The following is a 10,000-nucleotide window of genomic DNA, read 5'->3' on the forward strand; positions in this document are numbered from 1 at the left end:
GGCCCCCGGGGGCCCCTGGGGGCCCCCCGGGGGCCCCTGGGGGCCCCCCGGGGGCCCCTGGGGGCCCCCCGGGGCCCCGGGGGCCCCCGGGGCCTCGGGGGCCCCCGGGGGCTCGAAGGCCCCCTGGTGCCTAGGGGGCCCCGGGCCTTTGGGGGCCCCTGGGGCCTCAAGACCTTCTGCAGCATTATTAGGGGCTTTTAATGCATTTGGGGGCCTCAGGGGCCCCCCTTCGAGCTCTTGCGGAGGTCTTGGGGGCCCCTGGGGGCCCTCGGGGGCCCTTAGAGACCCTGGGGGCCCCCCCAGGGCCCCCTGAGGCCCCTGAGGGCCCCCAGGGGCCCCCAGGGGCCCCGGGGGCCCCTTAGGCGCAGAAAAGTCGGGGGCCCCTGGGGGCCCCAGAAGCTCGGGGGCCCCCAAGTGCTCTAAAGGGCCCCGGGGCCCCAGGGGCCCCTGGGGCCCTGGGGGCCCCGGGGGCCCCCGGGGGTCAGGGGGCCCCTGGATCTCGGGGGGCCCCTGGGGCCCAGGGGGCCCCCTAGGGTTTGGGGGCCCCTGGGGATCTGGGGACTGGTGAGGGTCTTTGAGTTCATTCTTTTGGTTTTGTTTTCTTTTTTCTGTTGCTGCTAAAGCTATGATTGCTGCGATGTCTATGAGGCGGTCTTTGGCAGCCATTGTGTTGCTGCTGCTGCTGCTGCTGCTGCTGCTGCTGCTGCTGAAGTGACCCCGGGAGGCAGCAGCTTTAAATGGGACTTTGGGGCTTTTCGAAGAAGAAAAAACTTTTAAATATTATCAGAAAAAAGAAAAGAAGAATTAATTAAAGAAAGGCAAACGTGGGGCCCCCGGGGAGGCCCCCCACCGCAGCCCTGACTCAAGAGTCCTTGCTGCTGCTGCCGCCGCTGCTGCTGCTGCTGCTGCTGCTGCTGCTGCTGCTGCTGCTCTTTTTTAACTTCTTTGGAGTAAAATTAACGCAATAATTATAATTTTCAGCTTAAAAAAGAAGTAATTAAATTAATAATTCAACCTGGCAGAAAAGCCGGGCTGAGATCATCAGGTGTCGATACACCTGACGGGGGGCCCCAGGTGCAGCGCCGAATGGGGGGCCCCCAGGTGTCGATATCTGCTCTAAAACGGCGTTTTAAATGACCAAATTTAAATTAAATAAATCAATTTTAAATAAAACTTTTAAATTAATTCATTTAATTTGAAAAAGCACCGGAAAAAACGCTGAAACTGCAAGGTCACCTGACTCGGTGGATCTCGCTCAGCAAGCTGCGGAATCTTTTGTGATTCCTTCGGCGGAATTTGTTGAATTTGAAGTTTAATTGTCTTTAAATTGAATTCAATTTAATTTAAATTGACTTAATTTAACTCAATTTAATTTAATTTAATTTAATTTAATTTATTTTAATTCAAATTCATTGAAAAAACTCTTGAGGCGGCCTTTGGAGCTGCTGCAGAGGCGCCCGGTGTGCCAGCCAGCGCCGCCAGACGAAAAAGCAGAGGTTAGGGTTTAGAGTTTAGGATTTAGGGTTTAGGGTTTAGGGTTTAGGGTTTAGGGCCTAGGGTTTAGGGTTTACAAAGCGATACTAGACAGCACAAAGGGAAGAAGGGAGAGGAAAACCATGCATGAACTTACCCGCATTTTGCAGTGCCTTCATCATTGTTTTCGAAACCACGTTTGAGGGTTTAGGGTTTAGGGTTAAGGGTTTAGGGTTTAGGGTTTAGGGTTCAGGATTTAGCGTTTGGAGTCTAGCGTTTAGCGCCTAGCTTCGTTGTGCCGTTGTTCCCCTTTTAGGGTTTAGGGTTTAGGGTTTAGGGTTTAGGGTTTAATGTTTAGGGTTTAGGGTTTAGGGTTTAGGGTTAAGGGTTTAGGGTTTAGAGTTCCCAATCCTTTAGAACGCTGAGGAGTCCTTGAGGTGTACGTACACCTGATTAACAGGCTCTCAGCGCAATTTTCTTTTCTTCTCAAAAGTCATTTTAATGATTTTTAAATTCTTTTGAGAAGATATTTTAAATTCCAGAAAGTGTTTATTTATATTTTTAAAAGTATATAAAATTATACTTTTATAAATACTTTTGCAAATGGTAAGAATGCAATTTTTTATTTTTCGAACTTTAAGGAAATGCTTTTGGATATTTGTCAGAAGCAAGACTATTTGATCCGCATAAATCAACAATTTTCAATAAAAATAAATCAATTTATTTATTTACTATATAAATAAATAAATAAATGAATAAATAGATAATAAATAAGTAGGTAAATAAATGATTAATAAATAAATAAATAGGTAAATAAATAAATACGCGGAACATTTCTGCATGGGGTCCTTTATTTAGATTTTAAATAAATCACACAAAAGCAAATAAATACATTTAATGAATTTATTTTTGTTTTTCGTTATTTTTCTTCATTTGGACTTTAAATAAATCAAACAAAAGCAAATAAATATATTTTATGAATTTATTTTTATTTTCCAATTGCATACATTCATATTTGATTGGAATTCCATTTAAAATTAAAAATATATATAAATATATATTTATATTTATACATTTATAAATAAGTGTTTGTATATATATAAAATTAAATACATATATATATATATATATATATATATATATATTTATGCATGAATAATAAGAATGCATTTGTTCTCTTGTATTAAATAAATAAAGTAAATTGAATAAATAAAACAAATAAAATAAATAAAATAAACAAAATAAATAATATAAATAAAATAATAAAATAAATCAAATAAATATAATAAATATAATAAATAAATTTAGCAGAAAGTCCCGGCAAAAAGAAACCAAATATTTGCGCATGCAGGTGTACGCACATTCCGAGTGTACGTACACCTGCGCACACTATTCAAATAATTACAATTACAACTATAATTATAATTGTAATTATAATTATAATTAATAAATATAATTATAATTATAATTATATTTATAATTATCATTCTAATGCTAATTCTGATAATTGTAATTATAATTATATTCATCAGAATTAGAATTAGAATGATAATCATAATTATAATCTTAACGACAATTTTAGTTAGGATTAGAAGTAAAATTAGAACTAAAATTGCAATTATAATTAGAATTAGAATTATATTATAATTACAATTACAATTATAATTATAATTATAATTATAATTATAATTATAATTACAATTACAATTATAATTATAATTATAATTATAATTATAATTGTAATTGTAATTGTAATATAATTCTAATTATAATTATAATTATAATTATAATTATATTAATCTTTATATTTCTAGTCAGAATTGCATTTATAAAATAATATTTACATTTGCGCAAATGCAAAAATTGCAAATCTAAAATTTGTTTTTTGAATTTATGGAGTTTTAAATGCGGAGAAATTTAAAGAAATTAATTTCAGAAAAATAAAAATGAAATTTAATTCTTTTTTGTTTATTTGTTTTATTTTTATTTCCAAATTCTCTTTGTAATCCAGTCTGTCTAAAATGGCATTATTACTATTATTCTGTTATCATAATAGTAGTAATATTATTATTATTATTTTTATTATTATTTCAATATATTATATTATGTTATTCTTATTAGTATGTTATATCACATCATATTATTATTATTATTACTACTACTATTATTATTGCATTATATTATATTATTATTATTATTATATTTTATCACATTATATTATTATTATTATTGGTACTATTATTATTGTTATTGTTATTATTATTATTATTATTATTATTATTATTATTATTATTACTATTATTATTACTATTATTGTCATCGCTATTATCCTTATTATCGTTCTCATAATATTGCTATTACTATTATTATTATTATTATTATTGTTATTATTATTATTATTATTATTACTATGATTATGATTATGATTATTATTATTATTATTATTATTATTATTATTATTATTACTAACAGCAAGTACAGATAATTAAAAGGAGAAGTAAACCGGCAAATGAACCTTTTGTGGTTTTAAAAGTCCTTTTGCATGCATTAAATTAAATTTATTTTCAAAAAAGAAAATCCAAAAAATGATTTATTTAAAACTTCCTCGTCCCGATGTTCCTGCATCGGGAGGTGTATGTACACTGGAAGTGCCTAGACGCGAAAGGTCTCAGGCAAAGACACTCGAGATTTGCCCTAAACTCTAAACCCTAAACCCTAAACCCTAAACCCTAAACCCTTAACCCTAAACCCTAAACCTTTAATTCTCTAGGTATACATTTAGGTATAAACATGTGTGGATGGCTATAAGCGCTACAGGCTTTAGATTTCATAACCTAATGAAGTTCGTAAACCCTCAACGTAAACCCTAAACCCTAAACCCTAAACCCTCGCAAATACCATGAACTCTAAACCCCAGACCCTAAACCCTAGGTCATAAACTCTGGCGGTGAAAGAACTAATATATTCTGATTTTAAAAACCTTTTCATTCAAAAAGGGTTTTGGGAATTTCCAGAAAAGTGCAAAAAGATGAAAAGCATTTCTTGTGCTCGCGGTGGTCTGTGTTGTTGAGGTGTATGTACACCTCAGGCTTTGCATGCAACGACGAAAAGTTTTGAATTCTTTTGAAATATATTTTAATTTATTTTGAATTTAAAATGAAGAGGTAAAACTAGCAATTGAACTGCAGCAGCAGCAGCAAACACTGCTGCTGCTGCTGCTGCTGCTGCTGCTGCTGCTGTCGGTGGCGGTCTGCGGCTGCATGGGCGCAGGAGGGGTTGTGAGTTGCGGGAAGCCCTAAACCCTAAACCCTAAACCCTAAACCCTAAACCCTCTTACTTTAAAAAATAAAGGGAATTAAATGGTGTTTTTCCCGTTTTAAAAACCCCAAACCCTCGGGGTGTTCAGCAGCAGCAGCAGCAGCAGCAGCAGCCGGTCCGGTTCGGCGATGATGGAGTTTTTCTTCGTTTTTTTGCATTTTTGAAAAATAAATCAAAACTCAATTATGTTTTATCATTTTTAATTCAATTAATTCTTTTTTTCCTTCAAAATGGTCTCCAATTGCCCCAAAGAAACCCCCCTGGGGGCCCTCCCCCCGGACCAGCTCCTCAGAACCCTCAGGTCCCTGCACACAGCCAAACACGGTGAGGCCCCAAACCCCAAACCCTAAACCCTAAACCCTAAGCCCTGAGGGCTGGGCCTCAAAGCCAGCAGCAGCAGCAGCAGCAGCAGCAGCAGCAGCAGCAGCAACAGCAGCAGCAGATAGAAACGCCCTGCGCCGACTCCCGCAGCGGCTACAGGTTTTCCAGCTGCTGCTGCTTCCGCAGCAGCAGCAGCCGCTGCTGCTGCTTCAGCAGCAGCAGCAGCAGCAGCAGCCGCTGCTGCTGCCAGCAAGTGCAGCTATTTACGAGCTGGCCCTCAGTTTCGGTTTCTTCGCGCTGCTGCTGCACCTGTTGTTGCTGCTGCTGCTGCTGCATCTGTTGTTGTTGCTACTGCTGCTGCTGCTGCTGCTGCTGCTGCTGCTGCTGCTGTGCACACAGGACTGCTGCAGCTGCTAGTTGAAGTGACAGCCGAGAAGGAGACTCTGCTGCAGCAAAGGAGACAGCTGAGGGAGGAGGAGAAGCAGCTGCAGCAGCAGCTCGAGTGAGAAAGTCCACAATTAGGGTTTAGGGTTTAGGGTTTAGGGTTTAGGGTTTAGGGTTTAGGGTTTGAGTGGCGTGTTTCGCGGCGCTGTGTCTTTAGGGTTCAAGGAAGGGGACTCAGTCTTTTTCAAGCAGTTCTAATGGAGTGAGCATGCAAACCCTAAACCCTAAACCCTAAGCCCTAAACCCTAAACCCTAAACCCTAAACCCTAAAAAATGGGACAACGGCACGGCGAAGCTAGACGCGAAGGCTTTGCGCCTAAACCGTAAACCCTAAACCCTAACCCTAAACCCTAAGCCCTAATCCTAAACCCTAACCCTAAACCTTAAACCCTATCCCTAAACCCTAACCCTAAACCCTAAACCCTAAACCCTAAACCCTTTGTGGAGTGCATCTCAGCTTCGGGGTCTCCGGCCTGCAGGGCCTCTTGGGGCACCCAAAGGAGTCAAAAAGGAAATTAGAAAAAGAAGAAAAAGAAAATAAAAAAGAAATTAAAAAAGAAAATAAAAAAGAAATTAAAAATGAAATCAAAAATGAAATCAAAAATGAAATTAAAAAAGAAATCAAAAAAGACAAACCTCCTTCCGCCAAGTACCTTCTTCAAGCCCGCAGAGACCCAGTAAGTCAGTACCCTCATTGTCGCCTCAAGGGGCCCCCCGGGGGGCCCCGGGGGGGCCCCTGGGGGCCCTTAAGGGGGCCCCCTGGGGGCCCTTAAGGGGGCCCCTGGGGCCCCCTGGGGCCCCCTTGGGGGCCCCCCCGCGGGGCCCTTAAGGGGGCCCCAGGAGCGGCTTCTAAGGAGGCCTTTAGGGTACTAGGGCCCCCTGGGGGCCCCCTGGGGGCCCCCAAAGGGTTCAGGGGCCCCTGCTGAACCCTTCTGGGGGCCCCCTGGGGGCCCCCAAAGGGTTCAGCAGGGGCCCCTGAAGAGCGCCGAGGGGGCCCCCTGAGGCCCCTGTGTGGGGCCGGGGAGCAGCAGCAGCAAATTGGACTTTTATTTATTTATTTATTTATTTGTTTATTTGTTTTTGTTTAAATGTTTATTTTATTTTAAAAGTATTTTAAAGTCTTTTCTTTTTGCTGCTAACAGTTTTCCTTATTTTCTTTTTTCTCTTTTTCTCTTTGCTGCTGCCAGGGCCTCCAAAGAGACACGGGGGGCCCCCCTGTCCCTTTTGCTGCTGCTGCTGCTGCTGGGGCCCCTGTGGGGCTGGGGGCCCCCATAGGGGGGCCCCCCAGCAGCCCCTGCGACTTGGGGGGCCCCTGGGGGCCCCCAGACCTGCTGGGGGCCCCCAGGCCACTAGGGGCCCCCGGGGGGCCCCCAGGGGAACAGCCCCAGCTTGCTGCAGACAATAACGGAGACACAGGGGGCCCCCTGCCCCTGGGGGCCCCCCCGGGGGCCCCCCCGGGGGCCCCCCTGGGGGCCCCCCTGGGGGCACCCCTGGGGGCCCCCCTGGGTACCCTATCTCTAGGGGCCCCCTGGGGGCCCCTGCCGCTAGGGGCCCTCCAGGGGGCCCCCAATGCGGGGGCCCCCTCGGCATTTGCAGCTGAGAAAAAGGGTACAGGAAGTGTTGTAAAGGGAACAGAAGGAGATTGCTGCTCCAGTGGAGACTCTGCTGCTGCTGCTGCTGCAGGTGGGTGCAGCAGCAACGGGAGCAGCAGCAGCAGCAGCAGCAGCAGCAGCAGCAGCAGCAGCAGCGGCGGCGTCTCTGTGGGAGATGATAGGCCTGGAAATGAAAGCACAGGGGACTGCAGCAGTGGGAGCAGCAGCAGCACCTTCAGCAGCAGCAGCAGCACCTTCAGCAGCAGCAGCAGCACCTTCAGCAGCAGCAGCAGCACCTTCAGCAGCAGCAGCAGCACCAAACTCCTAGGTAGCAGCATAATAGAGAGGAGCAGCAGCAGCAGCAGCAGCAGCAGCAGCAGCAGCAAGCAGCAAGAGTGGCGCTGCAGAAGCCGGCTGCTGGCACTTCAAATCAGCGAAGCTCTTGGCCTTGAAGAGCCTTCGGGGGCTTTTGCTGCTGCTGCTGCCAGTGCTGCAGCAGCAGCAGCAGCAGCAGAAGAAGATTGCTGCGCTGCTGAAGCTGCAGCAGAAAGAGAGGCACAATCCACGCCGCCGACCGCTCTTTCTGCTGCTGCTGCTGCTGCTGCTGCTGCTGCTGCTGCTGCTGACCCTCCGGCTGCTGCACTGGAAGACACAGCGCCCAGCGCGGCTGGGAGTTCGTCTCCTGCTGCTGCTGCTGCTGCTGCTGCTGGCTCTGCAGCTGCTGCTTCGAAGCAGCCGCACTCCCTTCCCTTTTACCCGAGTGCTGCAGCAGCAGCAGCAGCAGCAGCAGCAGCAGCAGCAACAGCAGCAGGGGACCCTTTTGCTGCTGCAAGGACTGCAGATAGGGGGGCCCCTTCTCCGCCGCAGGAGCAGCAAAGCCTGCAGCAGCATCGGCTGCCCCCCGATGGAACCCAGAGCCCTACAGCAGCAGCAGCAGCAGCAGCAGCAGCAGCAGCAGCAGCAGCAGAAGCAGCAGCAGAAGCAGCCACAATCAAGTCTTGTTCAGAGGGGGGCCCCCAAGCAGCAGCTAAAGAGTCTCAGGGGCCCCTGGAGACCTCAGAAGTTGCTGCGCAAGTGTCTGCCAGAGGCAGAAGCAGCAGCAGCAGCAACAACAGCAACGGCAGCAGCAGCAGCAGCAGCAAAACCAGCAGCAACACCAGCAGCAATAGCAGCAGCGATTCCAATAGCAGCGACAGCAGCAGCAGCAGGCGCTTCGCTGCGACGGCAAACAGCAGCTGCACTCACGACAGCAGCAGCAATGGGACCCGCAGCAGCAGCAGCAGCAGCAACAGCAGCAGTAGCAGCAGCAGCAGCAGCAGCAGCAGTAACAGTAGCAGCAGCAGTAGCAGCAGCAGTAGGCGTCGAGCTGCAGCAGAGCCGCTGACCCTTGCGGAGGCGTTCAGCAGCAGCAGGATCAGCAGCAGCAGCAAAAGCAACAGCAGCAGAAGCAGCAGCAACAGCAGAAGCAGCAGCAGCAAAAGAGCAGACACTGCAGACCTGTTGCTGCAGAAGCGGCCCTCTCCCGGAGGCAGTCGGGCTTCAGGTGCTGCAGCAGATTCAGCAGCAGCAGCTGCTGCTGCAGCAGCAGCAGCTGCTGCAGCTGCTGCAGCAGCAGGTTCTGCTGCTGCTGCTGCAGCAACGAAAAAGCCACAGGGGCCCCCGGAGGGTCCTGTACCCTCTCTGCGGCTAGCCAGGGGGCCCCCAGAAGTGGGGGGCCCCCCTGGACTATTTGCTGCTGAAAGGGCCCCCCTGAAGACCCTTTGGGGTGTGCGGCCGCCTCAGCAGCAGCAGCAGCAGCAGCAGCAGCAGGGAAACAGGAGCCTCACTGCAGCAGCAGCAGCAGCAGCAGCAGCGGTGCAGCCTGCTGCTGCAGGCAGCCAGCAGCAAATAAGGGAAGGAGGGGGGCCCCTCCTTGAAGTAGAAGTGAACCCAAAAAGGGGGGGGGGCCTCCTGGTATCTTGGGAGGTGAAGGGGGCCCCCTCGAGGCCCTTGCTGCTGCAGGCTTGTGTCCTTCAGTGCAGCAGCAGCAGCAGCAAAAGCAGCAGCAGCAGCAGCAGCAGCAGCAGCGCTGGCGGGGAAAGTAGGCAGCAGCAGCTGCTGCTGCACTCCGATTGCAGCCCTCTCTCAATCCCCCCTTTAAGCAGCAGCGGCGAGTACCACATTACTCTCTTAGTGAAACAGCAGCAGCAGCAGCAGCAGCAGCAGCAGCAGCAGCAGCAGCAGCAGCAGCAGCAGCAGCAGCGGCCAGTGTGTGGGGTTTCTGTACAACTTGCTCTCGAAAACAACAATATAATTAATCAAAGAATAAGACCTTTGCCAGTCCACAGACTTTCCATTAGGGGCCCCCCAACCCCCAGGGGGGCCCCCACCCCCGGGGGCCCCCTGACCCCCCAGGGGGGCCCCCCACAGGGGGGCCCCCCAGCCCCCCTGGGGGCCCCCGCACAGGGGGGCCCCCTAGACCCTATGGGGCCCCCGGCCCCAGGGGGCCCCCCAACCCCCAAGGGGGCCCCCACCTCACAGGGGCCCCCAACCCCCAGGGGGGCCCCCATCCCAGGGGGGCCCCCCAGTGAGTTTGCTGGGGGCCCCCAGACCTCCCCAGGGGCCTCTCCAGAGGGGCAAGCCACTGGGGGGGCCCCTGAAGGGGGCCCCCAAAGCTTCCCAAGCATGCGGGGGGCCCCCCCGCAATTGCTGCTGACAGAACAAGAACAACAACCCCACCAAGGGGGGCCCCCCAGCAGCAACTTAACCCAGGGGGTCCCCCGGGGGCCCCCTGAGGCCCCTGGGGGCCCCTGGGGGGACTTCAGCAGCAAGGGCACACAGCGCAGTGTACGTACACCGGCGACTGCAGCAGC

At 48.5% G+C, this 10,000-nt stretch overlaps 2 protein-coding genes across 2 annotated transcripts in view; one reads left to right on the top strand and one right to left on the bottom strand.

Moving 5' to 3' along the window:
- The window catches only part of ENH_00025650 (hypothetical protein), a gene marked incomplete at both ends in the record, with an annotated part of 5,666 nt that extends 5,000 nt beyond the window's left edge, over positions 1-666 (bottom strand). The window contains one exon of the mRNA XM_013579815.1: positions 1-666. This exon is cut by the window's left edge and continues 308 nt beyond it. Within this exon, the coding sequence (XP_013435269.1) occupies positions 1-666 (666 nt within the window).
- A 4,355-nt stretch (positions 667-5,021) lies between these two features.
- The window catches only part of ENH_00025660 (hypothetical protein, conserved), a gene marked incomplete at both ends in the record, with an annotated part of 7,695 nt that continues 2,716 nt past the window's right edge, over positions 5,022-10,000 (top strand). The window contains 4 exons of the mRNA XM_013579816.1: positions 5,022-5,115; positions 5,512-5,614; positions 6,014-6,233; positions 6,744-10,000. The exon at positions 6,744-10,000 is cut by the window's right edge and continues 2,716 nt beyond it. Of these exons, the coding sequence (XP_013435270.1) occupies positions 5,022-5,115; positions 5,512-5,614; positions 6,014-6,233; positions 6,744-10,000 (3,674 nt within the window). The remainder of the gene's footprint in view (positions 5,116-5,511; positions 5,615-6,013; positions 6,234-6,743) is intronic.

This window comes from Eimeria necatrix, genomic scaffold (genome assembly GCF_000499385.1).
Source record: "Eimeria necatrix Houghton genomic scaffold, Enh_scaff197, whole genome shotgun sequence".
Lineage (NCBI taxonomy): Eukaryota > Apicomplexa > Conoidasida > Eucoccidiorida > Eimeriidae > Eimeria > Eimeria necatrix.